This window comes from Rhamphochromis sp. 'chilingali' (assembly GCF_963969265.1).
Source record: "Rhamphochromis sp. 'chilingali' genome assembly, chromosome: 8".
In the NCBI taxonomy this organism is placed as follows: Eukaryota; Metazoa; Chordata; class Actinopteri; order Cichliformes; family Cichlidae; genus Rhamphochromis; species Rhamphochromis sp. 'chilingali'.
Window position 1 is genome coordinate 32662044 of NC_137935.1, and position 18810 is coordinate 32680853.

The 18810-nt window shown below is 40.6% G+C and overlaps 1 protein-coding gene across 1 annotated transcript in view; it reads left to right on the plus strand.

Moving 5' to 3' along the window:
• LOC308400704 (calsyntenin-2-like) overlaps window positions 1-18810 on the plus strand; it is a 386947-nt gene that overhangs the window by 111083 nt on the left and 257054 nt on the right. The window contains exon 2 of the mRNA XM_080888569.1: window positions 14484-14606. Within this exon, the coding sequence (XP_080744695.1) occupies window positions 14484-14606 (123 nt within the window). The remainder of the gene's footprint in view (window positions 1-14483; window positions 14607-18810) is intronic.

Here is an 18810-nt window from a genome sequence, read left to right on the forward strand (position 1 = left end):
AGTGTACTATGTGTAGATCAGGAATTTACACATTATATATGATGTGTAAATTCCTGATGATTGCATCTGCAATAATCCCGCTGTGGTTAATTTTCCTATTTTTCAGTGACTTATCAAAACCTCTAGTGACAGTGGCAGCTAGTTTGTAATTAAAGTTCCAAACTTACTGCACTGGAGAAAAAGCTCCACTCAGGATAGTTAGCATCTACAAGTCCATGTTGTGATTTCTCCCTTAACCAAACAGAATGATCCCCTTTCTGTTTTCCTGCTTAGTTCTGTCCATTTGGACTGCTCATAGAGCTCTTGATCAGAGTCCTGAGTGAGGATGCCCATAGCATTTCAGAGCAGGGATACTGATCATTTTTCCATGATTTTCAATTTTATGTACTTGGTAATTTCTTTAATCATTCCACTTTGAATGGGTCGATAATAACTCACCTTTTCCTGTAGTGTTGGTAATAAACTTTGCTTTCAACGCTAACGGTCAGGGTAGCTTAGTTATAAAATGAATTTGCAATGGCGTGCACTAGTAGGTTCCATTTGGGTGGAGGTGTGAACCTCTACCTGAGAGTAATAAGCATTTGAACACCTAGCAAATGCTCATTGAGTCTGCCACTGATTTGTGCTGTCTGCAATGGTTCAGGTTGTTCTGCAGAGAAATCAGCAACGTGTTTGCATTAGCACTGTCATGTAACAACAGCTGCGGCAGTGAAATTATGCAATTATACAGCGGAAAGTATGTAATCACAACATGGATTTGAATTGGTTAATGTAACAGTTTCTTTTGATGGAAATCTGAAAGGCACATGTTCTGGAAAAAATATAGCATAGTTACAACTTCTTTGTGCACGCAGTACAGACAAGTACAGCTGTGTCTGCTGCTGCTGTGGGTGGTGGGATTAAGACTGGGGATGTTATCTTCCTGAGACAGAATCCATTTCAAAGAAAATGTCAACTATTATATGAAACTGACATATGCAGGATGTTGTGAATTCCTCTACAAAAAACATCTCGACAAAGTTTGTCAAACGATATGACAAACTGAAACTGTTCCTAGCGACTGTTTTCAAAGTAATGTTGAATGTTTGAATATGCCCGTCAGTGTAACATTTTGTAATACAGGCATCTCATTCCTCTGTAATTAGATCACATTTAAATATAGGCCCACACCAAATTTTAAATGTGAAATTATGATATAATTCTGTTGTTTTTACCAACTAATACTTGGAAGTATATACACTAGAATAAGGAGGAAACAAGCCAGGTTTATACAGGGAACAATAATTATACTGCAAGTAAATTTAGACAATGCATGAGTTTTTTAAGTGCCTTCAGAAAACTAACTTCAGAAATTTGCCTAACTTCCAAGTATTTTACATGAAAGCTATGTTTGAGCAGTCGTTGTGAGAGAAAAGCTACGTTAGACTTGACTCATTATAAGGTCACATAGACCTGCAAAGTTTGAGGGGATTTACTTTTTCTTGTGAGTTGGTAAGGGAGAACAGTCCTTGCATTTATATTGGTAAAATAAAAGGACCACTGAATTAGAGAATATTATTCATGTTAAGATAATGAATATTAATTAAAAGTGTAAATAAATAAAGATTGGATTCATCTACTCCATAATCAGCCTACGCCTGAAAAGTACAGGGTATTTATGATGTGAGGTGGGGTAATAAAGTTTGTTTTTATGTAAATTTACCATCAAATTACACACTACCTGAAATTACTTAGGAGTTTGCTTCCTGTAAAAATTTGGCTTAAGAAATTATTGCATATTATATTAAGTAGTGTTTCACTACTACTTGTTCTCCATTAGTTTCTTTCATATCCTGTAAAAATGTCAAATTAAAAGTAGAGATTCTGATGTAAATGCACCATCATAGTCTTTACTGTTTAGTTTATTCTCAGTATGCATGTGATATGTGCACTCAGTACACATCATTTGTGATTCTTGTGACTCTTGCCCCGCAGCAATACTTTGCAGTGTAGGTGTATTTAATGGCATGTTCGGAGTGCATGTGAAATTTGAGAAAAGCAGGAAGCTGTAAATGCCATATCTCGAATTGCACATACAATAATGGAGCGGGGTAATGGCTCTCAAATGACGTACAGAGAGAACATTTGTGACTGTGAAGCCATTTGATAAAGAGGGGTCGTGATAGCTGGGGGTAATGGCACCAGAAGTGCGTATTCAGCTCCTGTGAATCTACCCTGGTCATTTGGATGGATGCTTTTAGTTTTTTTTCTTCCTCTGTGTACCTTAATGCATAACACTCCTTCATCTCTCTCTTTGTTTTTCTCACACTTCCTCAGGGGCAGTCACAGACGTGGGGGTGTTACACAGCAGCAGAGTAACTGTTCAGTGAGCCTTTTTTCTGCGGGTTAATAAGTCCCCACCTAAAAACAGAGCAGCGCACACGGTGATAAGGGAGAACGGTGACTTACGACACAGAGACAAACTTCGACAATTTGTATTGTGCATTTCCGCCTCTCTCTTCTCCTCTCTGAGGCTCTTTTTTGGTCTTGCATTTAGACTCCAGAGGGGGATTTTGCACTTCAGCCAAGGTGGATGGAAAACAAGCTTATGATAAAAGCCTGACCTTTGTCTTGGCTCTATCATTTTGCTGCAGGGACAATGTTGAGGGAAGGATGGCAGACAAATGTCAAAAGAAAAATGCCATTGCTCACCGAGGTGGAAATAAAGGCGGACTTTGATATGTGTGGCAGCACTTACCTCCTCTGTGTTTTTTTTTTATCTTCTTGTGTAGTGCAGAACTATCAGCGCTCCTTTATGAGTTTTTCTTTTTGTATATGAACCTTTGAGCTTGATTGTTGTTATATTGTTTGTTGTTTTTTGCCTTCTTTTTTTTTTACCATGGTCAAAAGCCTGCTGGGTGTTTTCACACAGCGTTGTGTGAACTTGCTGCTTTGGATTTGTTAGGCTCAAAGGCTGTAGGTACCTGCTGCAATGCCACTGTGCTCTCCAGCATGCCACTGAACCTCCCCTACTGCCCTCCCAAGCAATAACCAACACACACACAGACACACACACATGCACACACTCACGTACCAGACACCAGGCGCTTGGATCATACCCAGAATGCACAACTTGCCAGGACCACAGAAGCAGCAGGCACACAAACATGCACAGGCCTATATACTGCTTTTTACACCTACACATGTACACACAAACACACCTAGGGGCAATGCAGAGCAGACTCTGAATGATTGGGTTATTCTACTCTCAACAAAACCAAAAAAAAAAAAAAAGCACAGTGTGATCCCGCTTTATCTCACTCAGCCCAGGGCTGCAAACAGCTCATAATCTCAAGGAACTAAATCCAAACAGAACAGCCACAAAAGGCCAAAGAGGGGGCAACAGGTGAATTATTTTCTGGCCGTGTCATGATTTTCAATTACAACCCAAAGGACACACAAGGTCTATGTGTAAGGATTTTATTTTTCTATTGTATGAAACTGTGGAGTTTAGCTTCCATTGTGTACTCCAGACACTGTTCTAAGATGAGAGGACAGCAGAAGGAGCTCTGTACCAGGCACAGCGCAGGTCAGGGTGTCACTGTCTGAAAGGGACTGCAGAGAGACAGCCTCAATGTGACCCAGGTGTTTTGGCAGGAACACATTTTCTTTTGCTGTATGCTCTGACTGACTAATGAACTTGGAACTTGCTTGCATTCTACTCAAGGAGAAAAAGCAAAACAATAAAAAAAGCCTTTCTCCCCCATATGGAGAATAAACTGAATTTAAAAAATCCTAGTAATGCTTTTTAATACAGTCCATCCATCCATTTTCTTCCACCTATCCAATATATCCGATACAGGGACGCAGCCGCCATGGTGCAACATGCAGGTTACACCATAGACAGGTCTGCAGGTCTCTTACAGAGAGGCAGACAACTATTCACACACACATTCACATCTATGGTCAATTTAGAATCATCAAATACCCTAGGACTTTGAAATATTTTAAATAATTTGATTGTAAGTGAGTAGTGCTTGATGGTAATTTTGCAGAAAAAAAAGCAATATTTCCTGTCTTACATTGTAAGTACACGGTACTTTTGGGTACATGAATACAAATTTACTCACGCATTACTTAAAATTACTTGCGCACTCCTTAAATTTACTGACTATAATTATTTATTTATTTACCGTTAAACCTCAATTATTACCTCCTTATTCAACTGCCTACCTTTGAGTATTTATAGAAAATTATAATAACAATGTCATTTGAAATTAAATACATATCATTTAGGAGAATTATACCCGTAGTCATGGGTCATATCACATCCAAGTGTTTTTCCGAGTGTTACCCACTATACAAAAAAGGGCCACATTCATGAGTATATGAGACATATTGTGCCATATTTATTGTGCCATATAGAAAGTAAATGCTTACTTTGTACTTTCTTTTCAAGATCCTGTTTACAGATTACTGTCAAGTTTCTTAATCATTACACCATCCATTGATTCAAATTAAATAATCCAACAATGATATTCAATAGAAGCAGAAACCAATTCTTCATAAACTGGTATCTATGTTCCTTTTCCTTTGTTTTATTCAATAAAATACACTAAAGACTCGACCCAAAGCTCAACCCAACATTTTGAGAAAGGCAGTTGACAGTATTTTTTTCTTTCTCGAAAGACTAATCAGAGCCTTACAAATGCACATCAGGGTAGCCTCGCAAGTTACACCAAGACCTTTGCATTTCATTTCTACTAGGCAGTCTAATTGTGTTGAATGCTGGCATGAGGGAACTAAAAGGTTACATTAACTCCTCACGTATTTCAAGATCCTGCTTAGTGAAAGAAGAAGAATAGTGTACTATTTTAGCGGAACAAAAGACGATATCATAGTATATATTTTTTACAGTGTAGTCGCCATGTGAGTGTGACTTTGGATTTCTTGCAGACATCTGCATTACAACCTGTGGGTGTGAATTTACAAAGATGTGGGCATTTAGTAGGCAGGGAGGTACTAAAGGCAGGCTTTGATCCAAGGTGCAATACTAAAAAAACACTGCACCTCTAAAATACCCACAAAGTTTTTTTTAAATGAACTTACACTATATAATACACATTTTCTCAGCTCTCTACCTGTATTACCCGTATAGTCTAACTGATCTTAATTCAAAATCACAGAGCGAGTACTCAGAGCAATGTAATAAAGTCTTCCCCCCCTGCAGATCAGTCCTGTCATCTTGCTCTGTGAAGCACAAAGCCAGCACACTGAGTGCAAAGAAGATTAAAGTTTGCAAAGATCTCCAAGGTTCAAGGAAGCCATGGATCACTGCATTGAAGAAGTGGTAGTGGATAAAGGGGGAAAAGTGCAACGAGAAACACCCCTTGACAATGGCAGAGCTGGGATGTTTCTTGATAATTTGCAGCAACCCGCTGATGGACATCTCTGAGCCTCTCCGAGCTGGCGTGAGCTCCCCGTTTGCAGTGTAGCTGTAATTGCCTGTTGGTCACAGTAATGGCTAACTGTCTGTGCTACGTTTGCTTTTCATTATGTTGATGTATTCATCATGGCCCCCTTTTGTTGACCTTATCAATCAGAGTTTAATTTCAAACAAATTTCTTTTTAATTACAACGGTTTCTCTTCCTCCCCTGTCCCCCCGAGAGGCTGTTCAGATTGCAGCACCCGCCTGTTAAGGGGTGGCACCTGCCAGCACAGTTACGGTGGCACACCATTGCTTGGTCAGAGATTAATCAGCCATTATAGCGCCCCTGCCATGCCCAGAGCCTCAAGTCAAATCCACGACACTCAGCTTAATTGGCAGTGAAACGACAGAGGCAGATAGTCCCCCTGACCTGCAGCCAGCAGTAAAGGGCACATGAGCTCCAGCATTCACCTTTCAGCTGTCACACAACCTGATTATATTAGCCTGTACAACTTTGATAACTGGATTGCCTAAACCCTGAGATTAATTTGAAGTACAAAAATGATTCAGTGGCCTTTCACTTCACTCATTTGTGAAAAGACAATGAAAGACAATATTACAAGAAAGTGGTAATTATGGAAATGTTCGAGTAATACATTTGATTAATTTAGTGGCAACAAACCCAGTAAAAAGCAGAGAATATTGAAGAGCTGAAGGCAGTAATGGGTTTCATTAAAACAACTAAAAAAGAAAAATGGTTCCTGCTGCATTAGCTCCTGCTGACCACAAAGCCACAACCCCTGCATATTTTACTGCTCTCAGAGCAGGGCCACACCAGCTACCGCATTACACATGCAACTGGCAAATCTCAGTGCGTGTTTGGTATTTAAGCTGCTTTAGCATGGCAACTGTTGCCGTGCATTGGCAAGCCACTTTGCAACCCATCTCCCATATCACTTTATATACATATCACATCACCATATAAAGAAAATGCAGAAAAAATAACCCATCCGATATATTCATATTTTAAAAGAAAGATCAACTGTCCCCTGAGGTCACTGCTGTCTTTAGGTTTTGCATACTTAGTGACAGGAGAGCACATGGTACTACTGGCTGTCATTTCCAAATGTAAAAGTAAGAAGAAAAATAACATTTGGTATTGTGTATTTTGTAAATATTTAATTCAAATTATAAAATGAACATGAGCGGGCTAATGTACCTTCAGATTTTTTTCTCAAGTGTGCAAAAATGTGACAAGATCTCATTTCCACAGTCACTTCCATTGCTTTCTTTAATGTGCCAGAAAAGACATATTGGATGGATATGACAGTTGCCTTGTTAAAATGCTTTTCAATTGTCTTATCATATATTCACTTAAATGAATCCTTTTGGTTATAGTGGCTGATCTAGAGTTTTTTCTCCATTAACAGAATTCACCCACTTGCTTCGATGTGTGTCATGGTTGTGAAAGGTCATGATATTTGAATACCAGCTTAGGTCTGGTTGGGAAAACATGATAATCACACATGAGCAGTGTGCTCTGCTTGTTAACACATGAAACAGAAAATAATTTTGGCTCTGTCGTTAGGTGTAACACGTCTCTTGCATCTCAGTCAATTTCTTCAGCCAAACAGCCACCAGGTCTCACGAGATGCTGGCAAATTGACCTTCTTCCATTCACAAACACAGGTTATCACATGCCATTTACTGAGTGCTTTTAGTAGCCATTCAAGTTGTTTGCTTTTAAAAATTGGGGTCACTCAAAGTGCAGTTTTTTTCACGCGTGGGCATGTTTGTTTGGTCCTTTTTTAAGCACACATCTTATTATAGTCTGTTTGAAGCCTGAAGGCCTCACAGCACCACACAGTTCAATCAGATGTCGAAAAGACCAATCTCACTGGTGTGTCGTTAGTAGATAAAAGCTCAAAGCCTTTTAGCGAAGAGAACAACTGTTCTCTTTCTACCTGCAGAGGGGAAACTGCAGACAACTTTGGCTGAGATTCATGTTCATTTCAGATTGATTAGCGGATTAACCGTGTGTAGTTTTGATACAAGACCCCATTGATGAGTATGTGGCTAATCACTTGGTTTCAAGGCATTAGTGCTTGCAGCCGTGGGTTTGATTGTGTTAATCGGCTGCAATGTTTCCTCTGGGAATCTCTGGGACTGATCGTCCGGCTCATTCAATTCTCCCCCCACCTGCACGCCCTCCCTTCTACCTCTTCTCGACTTCTGATGTCCTGCATTATTTCTAAGGATAAAGAAACATATCATACATTTTGTTTCACTGACTCAGGGTCTTGTCTCAAGTTGTCAGTACATGAACCCCACTCTGCTAAAGTGGTGCCAGCATCATATTTCTTACCAATGAATACACGAGCTGTCATTGGGGGTTAACGCGTAGGTGGTACTCCCATTGAGATACTGTGGCGATTAGTGGAGGTGGAGTCTCTTTTAATGGTCTCATTACTTCTGCTGAAAAACGATTCCATCCCACACACTGAGAGCAGTGAGACTTTAAGATGGATTTAACCCTCAATGTCAATGCAGCTTGGGCACACCGACTGGAAAAACAGTCCACTTTGCACATGCTTGATATGACAAAGGTCACCAGCAGTGTGATATTAATAAACTAATTTGCAATGTTCACACCAATAATCACTGTGTACTGCAGTTTATGAACAGAAAAACTTATTTTTTAAAGTTTTTGAAAAGGCATTTTCTTAATTCTAACAAGCTAAGACTTGGTTACAGTACACATTTAATGCACCTTTACTACAGTTGCTTGAAGGATGATGATGTACAAAAACTTACAGAAGCCTAGTTGGGAGCAAATGGATAAGCAGAAGAGGATGTACGTATGGATGGATGGATTGGAAGGCATGTGGATGGGCTATTGGTATGTCCAATTAAAACAACAGAGCTACGTGCATCAGTTTAGGAAAAAATGATGGTTGTGCTTAATCATGCTCATTTCTAGCATAGTGGTCACGACATCAGGTAGGGTGACACACGAAGGTCTGCACAGACTACCCAAGTCGAAAAATTATCACAAGCAACATTATGTGACGAGCTGGGAGTGAGGCCAGGTTGGAATGCTTTGTGCTTTCACAGGGGAAAATTTGGATAATGCTGAACAGAACCTTTGGGTCAGCGTGACACTGCTAAGTAGTCATGGTGAGTGGCAGAAACCGAGAATGAAGGATTAAAAGATCAATAGGTCATCTAAACTGTGAGAAGACTGAATTTGAAGCCGATGACAAGCCCCTTCTATTCTCTAGACCCCTCATTAGCTGTCATGCATTGTACTCAAACAGTATTATGCCCTGTATTACACATTTATTGGGGTTGCGCACTCGTACCAAGTTGGAGAATAATATTAGCTTTTTTCTTGTCATCTTTTACAGATTACTTATTTTTGGATTTGCCTGCATGGGATCCTGCTAAAGCAGTTGATTTTGTCTGGTTTATTTCTGCAACAGTGTGCTAATTGTTCTGTAACAGTCCAACAACAGATTGCTTTGGAAAAAAAAGCCTCTCAAGAGTGATATTTTTTTGTATGTCTTGGAGGCACCGTGATAACACATTCAAATAATGTTTCTACTTGATATTCCTGTGCATCATCAACAGCAAGATTTTCATTCCTAACATGACACAGTTTGACATTTAGAGATGAAATCCTGTGGAAAAAAAAATGTTTTACCCCTAACTGTTGTCACAACCTCATGCATGTTTATCACACCCAAATACACTAACGTGTTCCCATCTCTGTCTCCCTGTAAATGAGACTGATTGTATCAGCGCTGTTAGCCATGCTTTGCGGGTTGACATTCATGAATATGCATCCCTGTGGTGCTAACATGCATTTCCCCAGTCTCATTACCTTTTTTTCTGCTACTCACATTAAGTGAAAATATAATTTCAATACTTGTGCCTAAATATCAAGTTAAGTACTGAAGTGATAGAAACTTGCTCTTTCAACACTTAATTTACATGGATTACATTTAGCTATTTCAGCTATTGCTTTTGGCAAGTTCCATTATGACACTATTATGTTTAGCTAGTAATTTGAACCATTTTTCATCAGTCTATTTTTCAGTTTTCATAATTTCCTTATTTTGGTTACTTTTAGCTAATTGAACCATTATTACATTTACAAAACTATTTCCCTTTTTCCTCTTACCTGTTCCCTTGACTGTTCAAACCATTTAAGCTAACAATTTTGACTTTTGTGGCAGTCACTTTTAGCTAGGGTTGCCAACTCCCTGAAAAATAAATAAGGGACACCTCGTGGCCAGGGCCGGGCAACCCAGTTGTCTTCACCCTTCCCAGTGTGGTAGCTCTTTTTTTGTGTGTGAAATTATTTTTTAACCATTTGACTTGAACTTGATTTAAGCAGATGCATATTCTTTGTGATATGACCATATGGGAAACAAATGATCATTTAGCCATTTATTTTTAGCTCACAATGACAACATTAACACAGTAAAACAGGTCTCTTTCTTAAACAGAAGCCTGTCATGCTTAACTTTTGAGAATATAAGTAAATCTTTCTTTAAAAGAACTCTGTCCTGCTTAACTTAAAATTATATAAATTAATAGAAAGCAATAGAACGAAAAATATTCTTGTAACAGTGCACATTTAGTGCATTTAGTACAGTTGGCTTCAGTTGAGGTATTATTTCAGCTTTTCTAATGCTAATCAGCTGCTCCTGTTTGTAAACCCACTTGTTCCCATGATTACGCATCTTAACTCATCATCATTATTCATCTATGTATTACTTTTATGTATTAGTGATCTATTTGTTGTAATCATCTATCCTTGCAGTTGTTTATTACACAAAATAAGTTATATTATCACACTTCTGGCCACATAGCCCTGATATTCACTGCACATGCCCATATTAACCTTAACCAGAGGGTTTAAAAAAAACAAACCAGTGTTTACATACCATATCTGCTTCTGCCATGGCCTGGCGGACAAAAAATTGGTAAAGGGTTCCCCGAGCTTTCATGCCCCTCATGTTCTTCATGTGCCCACTGTTACGTCCCTCTGCAGCTTTTAATCGTCTCAGTGTTTTCAGCTGGTGCTAATTGGCCACACCTAGTCAGGTGTGGATAAAAGCATACCTGAGGCAAGCTTTCTGGCAGTGCACTAGTCTTTGCCTTGGTGGCACCAGCCATTTTAGCCAACCTGGTTTTCCATTTTAGGATGAAACCTCTTCTCACCCACACTCTGTTATTCATCTCCTTTTTTTTATGTTGCGGCTTTTGAGCCGGGTCGTAACATAAGTGGGGGCTCGTCCGGGATATTTGGACATTTTAGTGGAGACTGAATGTCAGTTTGTTTTGCTTTTAAGTGGGTGAGTGATGGTGGTCACTGTAATTGTGCAAACTCCCTTTAGTTAGTGTGTTTCAGCTGGGTGGCTGTGCTGCCCTTCCATCGAAGCACTTGTTTGTTGTTTTGCTTTATTGTTTTAGTTTATTGTTTTTGGTGGTTATCCTGGGTGGGGGTACGCTTCAGAGTTTGGTAGGAGACTATCTCTGGTCTGCTGCCTGCTCTCGAGTTCGCGTTTAAAGTTGCCTCGAGCCTGGTACACCACTGAAGACTAGGGTAGGAAAAGTAAGGGTTTTGTTGTTTTTAGTGTTTTAGGCTGGGAGTTGCACATAGAAAATCAGTGGCACCAAACTTGGTAGGAGGTTTGAGACCATTCTTGATTATGGTCTGTAGCTGAGGCAGGTAGGCTGTTTTTAAGTTGGCATTGTGTGCACACCCTGTGTGTGCATATGTCAGTGTGGATGGATGCTAATGAGATCCTTGTGAGGTGAGTGTTTTGTGCTGTGACCTTTAGTGTTGTGGGGAATATGGCTATTTTGTTGGATCACTTTTGTGAGTGTTGTTGGCCAGGTGATGGCAATAACACTGTGGGCTGCTGAGCCACCCTTGATGTGATCATTGTGTGGCCATAGCTCTCCATTTTGTGGTTGGTCACTAGTATGCTTGATTTACTGAACTTTTTGGATTAAAGTAACTTGTTGTGGTATAGGGCCACTTGTATGTGACTGTTTGTGTGGTGGAGACAACAGATCACTTAGTTGTGATTATTTGTTGCTACTTTTGGTTTTGTGTTGTAGCAGATCAGGTAATCATTTTGGGTTTGTGACTGTTGTGCTCCTTTGTGTTGGTCACATGTTACTTTTTGTCTGTTCAGTGTGGCAACTTCAAATCCTCATGCCCATCCATGCTTAGAGATGCCAACTATAACGTGAACACTGTGCTTCTGTTAGCTTTAACTTTTATTCCAGGTTTGTGGGTCAAGGAACTGAAGGCTTCAGAGGGGCTTTTAATAAATTTAAGGGTCCTAGAGGAACCCTTTTAAGGGAGGAGGTGTTACGTCCCTCTGCAGCTTTTAATCGTCTCAGTGTTTTCAGCTGGTGCTAATTGGCCACACCTAGTCAGGTGTGGATAAAAGCATACCTGAGGCAAGCTTTCTGGCAGTGCACTAGTCTTTGCCTTGGTGGCACCAGCCATTTTAGCCAACCTGGTTTTCCATTTTAGGATGAAACCTCTTCTCACCCACACTCTGTTATTCATCTCCTTTTTTTTATGTTGCGGCTTTTGAGCCGGGTCGTAACACCACCAATAGAAGCATGCCTATGGAAAAAGTGCGCCAGCACACAGTGCAGTGCGCTTTATAGTGCACTTTTCCAGCCAGGTGTTTTCCTTTTCCCATTCCTCCCTGTACTTTTGCAGCCTTTTTTTTTCTTTCTCTGAGCGAACAAACATTGCTGCTCTAATGCTGGGCTCACACTGTGCGATTTTTGGCCCATTTTGAGCCGATTTTTGAGTCGTGCGACCGATTTGGTGATCGGCCCGATTTTGGCCTTCATCGTGCGTCGTGTAGTATACGTGGGGTAACGAGAAGCGATTAACACCTCACGACCAGCTCCCGATCATCAATCGCTCGTGAGGGTGTCACCGCAGCTGCTCACGCGCAAACACGTAAACGTCGGTGAAAAAGACGTTGCAGCACAGCTGTGCAGCGTGTGATCTGGACACAAGCGATGGAGGCACAACTTGTAGAACTTTGGAAAGCTCATCCGAGCCTTTTCCATGTGGCATCACAAAATTATCACGACCACAACAACCGTGAAAATAGTTGGATTTACATTGCTGCTCAATCACAGCTGCCTGATCAATGTTTTTCATTAGCAATTTAGCAAAGTTGATGTGGTGGTGTGTCTGTGTGAGTGAAAGACAGAGAGAGCGAGCGACAGATTTTCTGTTATAACCTTCATTTTATGGACGCACAGTGTGCCGTCCGAGACTTGCACCGCAGTGTCGGCGTTTGTTTCCCTGTTGGCCATGCTTGTTGTTGTGGTCATCGGTTGTCTTCCGGTATTTTCTCCGTAAGCGACCTTTCCTCAACCAATGAGATGAGCGGTAATCTGACTTGTCATACTCGAATTGTCATAAGTGTGCTGTCAGCTCATTGGTCACAAAGCAGGAGAGGGGCTGGGAATTATGTTTTCAAACAAAGTGTTAATTCCATTAAAAGTTATAGACTACTTTTGATTCTCACTGTATTACGGGACAAAGTGCGTCCCTTATTAGCTCAATACAGGACGTGTACTTTTGTTTCTAAATACGGGACGATTCCGTTTTTTAAGGGACGGTTGGCAACCCTACTTTTAGCTAATAGTTTCTAGCACTGTCATATCCACCTCTTGTATATAATTATACCAACCATCTATCATTATGATGATGATAATAATAATATTTAACTAACATTTTTGATGTTAACAAGCTAACTGATAATTGACTCCTGTTGGTTGAAGATCTGCTCCATCTGATAGCTTACAGATTAGCATGATTATAACTTCTGATCACCACTGTTTCAACTTTGATCCTATTTCGATGGTGATTTTTCACCGCGATACAAACACATCAAATTCACATTAGTTGAGTTTCATACAATCTTACCACAAGCACCCAGGCAGCTGTAGAAGTGTCCCCCGGGCTCCGAGTACTCCTGGTTGGGAATCACTGTTTTAGACCGTGTTAATTTGATTTTAAGTGCAGTGAAAGCAGATAATTAAATTGTGTGGAAATGATTAAATGAAAATGTAATTGAAGATGCATTTGTTTCATAACGACAACAAAGTGTTCTTTGTGTACTCACATTAAACGAGCATGATGTCTGGGTGCATTTACTTGTCTTGTTTGGAAACTCCACTTTTTAGCATTGTCAAGTGGCTTTTACTGGCATTCAGTGCATAACTGAAGTGCTCTATAACAATGATTGCTTGATTAGGATTTAGAAAGAGCATGCTTTCTTTGGTTTTCCTTTCACTGAATGAAAAGTAATTATTGTTTATGCACTTCATTCACCATTAAATAAAATATTCTGTTTTTTAAGCACCGCTTCTCAGGGGACCTCAAATTAAAGCTTTTCATCGTCAATTTCAATCCACATACAAAAACTTGACATTTCGAAAGTAGACAAAGTGCTGTGTTTTTCGTTTGTTTGTTTTTATGGCCTGGCTAAAAGGCAGCAAAAATGGTTCATATGATCCGCTGTTTTCTTTTGGCTCTTTGTCTCCTTCTTCTTCTTCTTCTTTTGACTTTAGAATAGTAAGCAAATCGCAAGTGGATTGGCACAATTCTGCGCACAATCCAAAGGGCTTTTATTCAGTTATGACCATTAATAAGACCCTGTGTTTTGACTCAGACCACAGTTTTGTGTTGGCAGCACAGTGGTGGTCTTTGGTTGAGTTTTGTCACCATGCTTTGAAACCTGCGGGGAATGTTTGAAGGAAGAAAAGAACAAAAGAAAGAACAGAAGTAGCAGGGGAGATTAGCCAAAATGAAAAGGTCTTATAGAAAAGGAGGCTGCAGGAGCTTTGCCAGTAAAATTTGTACGGCTATTTGCAGCAGCATGTTAGGTGAACTTGTCTGTGGCCACGTTTTGTTTTGTTTTTAAAGGTGACATTAGTTGAAGATTTGCATTTTAGTATGTTAAGGCTGAAGCATAGACTTTTTAGTTTACATATGTTTTCTTTCTGTCTCCACAGTGAATAAACACAAGCCTTGGATTGAGACATCATACCATGGGGTGATCACTGAAAACACTGACATCGTTCTGCTGGATCCTCCCCTGGTGGCCCTGGATAAAGATGCCCCAGTTCCTTATGCAGGTATCATACATTTCAACCAGGTTGTCAACTTGACAAGGATCATAGCAACAGAGCAGACCAAATGGAGGCGGTCGCCAATGACTCAGGTGTTAATCCGCACAGTGAAGCATAGCCGCGGGATATACTTACACTAAGGGTATAAACATATAAAGCTGTCATGTGACATCAATGTGAAGGGGCTTAAATTGGCTTCACTATAACTGCTGCATCACAGCCTTTTTTTAAGAGTTATCCGAGCTCTTTGCTGCCTGCAACTATTAAATCCAATAATTCCCAGTGAACATACATCACATACTCATCTTTCATATTTATTTAGAGTGGAAAGTAGCCCAAATAAGCCCCATGGTGGCGGAGAAGAGTGGGGACGGGAGGGTAAGAAAAAAAGACGAGTCAAACCGGATTAGATTCTTCCCACTTTGTGGCCATTCCAGCTCATCCAAAGGGTGCCAGCTCTTGTGGGAGGACGTTAGCTGGAGGCTGTTGGCGAGCCCAAACAGTCAATCTCCTGCCAGGCTGCTAATGTGGCCAGGGCACTAGCATGGGGCTGTTGTGCGGGGCTGAAGCCCACTCACAGAGACCCTCAAGCTGAGCTGGACGAATGGTTGGACGGAGAGGGGGGCGCGTGTGATTTGTGTGCTTACCAACACATTTTTTTTCATTATTGGCTATTGTGAGTGTGTGCGTATGTGTGTGTGCATGTGCTGGAGCATGGCCTGAGGGGCTCACTGTAATGGCCACCCCACAGGGAAAAAGAGAGAAAATGATTAGACAGTGGGGAGGGTAGCTGGCTGACCAGCGTATGTCCTCTGGCTCTTGAAAGACTGATAGCCACACAAGCAGGAAGTGCACACAGAGAGCAGGCAGAGCACATGAGTATTCCAGGATTGCATAAGTGAGAGTAAAAGAGAGATCTTGCACTTCGATATTAAGAAACAAAAGCTGTAGCATTACCATGATGTTTTTTTGCAGTCCGCCCTCTCTTGTCCTGCTATCTCTGTCAGTTCTACATTGTCTATTGCATCTTATCACCACTTCCCACATTCATCTCCCTCCCTGTGCACTGTTGAGCAACCCCCAGCAAGCCCACAGTGCAGCAGACACTCTTACAGAAGTTTTATCCAAATGCACAGACAAGATTCAGGCCAGAGAGAGTTATCCAGTAATTAGCTGAAGTGAATCTTTCCTTCTTCCAGCAAATTGCCAGTGTGGAGTGGCAGGGCAGGTAGTGGTTAAGGCTCATTAATTAGGCCAGCCAGGTTTCAATTACCATAGATCTAAGACACGGACACGCCACGCCTGACTGACAACAGTCACCCAGATGAATCGACGATTGCAGGAGCAGTGATATATTGACGAGATCGTAAAATCAGCATCTGCTTGAGCACATTTCTACACTTTTGAAAGGTGTTAAAATGTCTCTCTCTCACTCACACACACACAAACACACACACACACGTATACACACCACAAACATTTATGTGGAAATCGGGATACACACATTTTCTGGGAAGCCCCTCATGGTTGAGATTAATTCAGCAGCAAAATATGACTAAGCTGCCGTACACGCCTGTCTTTAACATCACTCCAAACCTGACCAGTAATCCTCCCGGACTGCCGAGCAGGATGCAGCAGTCACCACAGTCACTGGTCTGGAACAACAGGAACTGTGGCAGCACTGTGTCTGTCTAAAAGCTGGCTGAGACTGACATCAGCCATCACTGTGGCGCTACAGCAGATCAGAAGCTTCAAAATCACAGAGACAGAATATCATGACAAGTGAAATGCGCCAGCATAGATACTCATTGCTTTATGCATGGCTGTGTGTGACAAAATGGAGCCGTTTTGCCCTAGGAAACAAGGAGAATAAAAAAGGCACCTGATTCAGACAGCTATATGCTCCAGACATCAAGGCAACACTTCAATATACATTCTCTGCTTTATAACTAAGTTGATTTTATATTCATGAAGTGAGTTAGAATGTGCAGGAAAGAAACCTTGTCTGTAGCATATGCTTCTGTCTACTCTGTCACAACACATAATTTTATTAGTTGACAAGTGCCTACACAAACTCAATCATCAACTTGGATTTTTCCGTTCCAGTGACAGCTCTGCATAGAGCGATGTTGAAACTGTGCTGGAAAAGTGACAAGTACCAAGAGAACATGTCAGCTTGGTAAAACTAGACCTTATTAGGTTACCAAGGAAATCAGAAAGACTGCATCAGGCTGTTATGCAAAACTACAGATTAGTTTTAAAGACTGAGCTCGAGATAAAGCTAGTTGTAGTTCTCTGTAAACTCTGGTGTTGGGTCAGCCTGTCCGGAAACACATCTTCCACATGCTTCAGGCTTAAGTTGTTAATCAGACATCACATCAATGCAACACCAGGTCTCACAAATAATACATAATTTAATCATTACAAAAGGTTTAGTATTCTCCGAACCTGAGGAAGGAAACTGCTCCAACATGTATAGAAGCCGTTACTTCCCTATTTCTGACAGCACAGGCTGTGGCTGCCCTTTAGTAACCCCACTGCTTTCACCAATGCTGGGTGCTGGTGATGTACGTGATAGTATTAGGTACAGTGGGTTCTGAGCTTTCTTTAGCAGGGTGCAATTGTGTGATGACTGTCACCATAACCATTCAGGGTCGCATGGGGACTGGAGTCTTTTAAAAGAAAGAATATTTTGAAAGAAAAATATTCATTTGCGCCATCTCAGCTCTGTGTCTGCGTCTCTCAAATAGGGCCTTAATTTTCCACAATCTCCATGTCTGAAAAGACAGTCATGGGTGTCTAGTTTGAACAGAAGGGAGCTGAGCACACAATCTTGGGTGGCTCTGATACTGAGCACTGGAGCAAAGTAGGTGTTACTGCCAGTCCGAATGGTTTGGCACTGAAACTTGTCAATTTAAATTCATCTTTTAATTTCCATCTGTATACTTAATATGATGTAATTTTGTGCTCCTTTGCCATAAATTAGGAGCTACTGACTGATCTGATTCAGATGCACTATAAAGGAATATTGGCCTGTGACATATATTATGCAACCTCATTTCCATAAAAGTTGGGATGCTGTGTAAAATGTAAATAAAAACAGAATTCAAAGATTAAAAAAATCGAATTAAACCATATTTTATTCACAGTAGAACACAGGGACATTTTGAACGGTTGAAAATTAGAAATTTGACTTTTTGGGGAAAAAATTGCTTATTATCAATTTGATGGCGGACAGGGCCATCTTTACTACTGTGTAGCTTCCCCTCTCCTTAGCAACAGTCTGTTAACATCTGGTAACTATGGAGACCAACTGCTGGACTTTTGGAAGAGAAACATTGCCTAGTTCTGGTCTCATATTTAATTCCAGCTGGTCAACAGTGCAGTCTTCTTTGTCATATTTTCTGTTCCATGATGTATCCAATGTTTTCAATCATGGAAAAGTCTGGAATGCAGGGAGACCAGTTTAGCATCAGCTGTCTTTTATTATGAAGCAACGCTTCATATGACGCAAACCTGTATAGATCTTTCAGCATTGATGGTGCCTTTCCAGGTGTGCCAGTTTAATTACAGGCACCAATGCACCCCACACCACCAGAGATGCAGGTTTTTAAACCGAGTGCTTATAAAAAGCTGGATGGTCCATCTTTTCTCCCTTTTTGATTTTGATTTTTGCCCACAAAACATTTTTTCCACATTGCGTCGTTCCATTTTAAATGAGCTTGGCCAAGAGAAGACAGCAATTTTTCTGGATGATTCACAAATGGCTTCTTCTTTGCATGGTAGAGCTGTAACTTGAATATGTGGATGGCACGGTGAACTGTGTTCACAGATTTCTGGAAGTGTTCCTGAGCCCATACACAGATTCATGCCTTGGAGAAAGATTAGAACGATTTCTCCAAATTCTCTGAATCTTTATTGATATTGTTGATATTATGTGCTGTAGATGAGATATTCTTTGCAATTTCCATTGAGGAATATTTTGTTCTGAATAATTTTACACAATTTGTAGATGACTTTTTGTAGATGGGTGAACATCTGTCTATCTCTTCTTCAGAGAAACTCTGCTTCTCTAAGACGCTGTTTTTATACCTGACCATGTTACTGATCTGTTGCCAAATAACCTCCAGCTTTTTCTTTTTAGTACCACTCTCTTACTGCCATCAAATTCAAAATCAGCTAGTATTTTTCAGGAACTAGTGAAATGTCC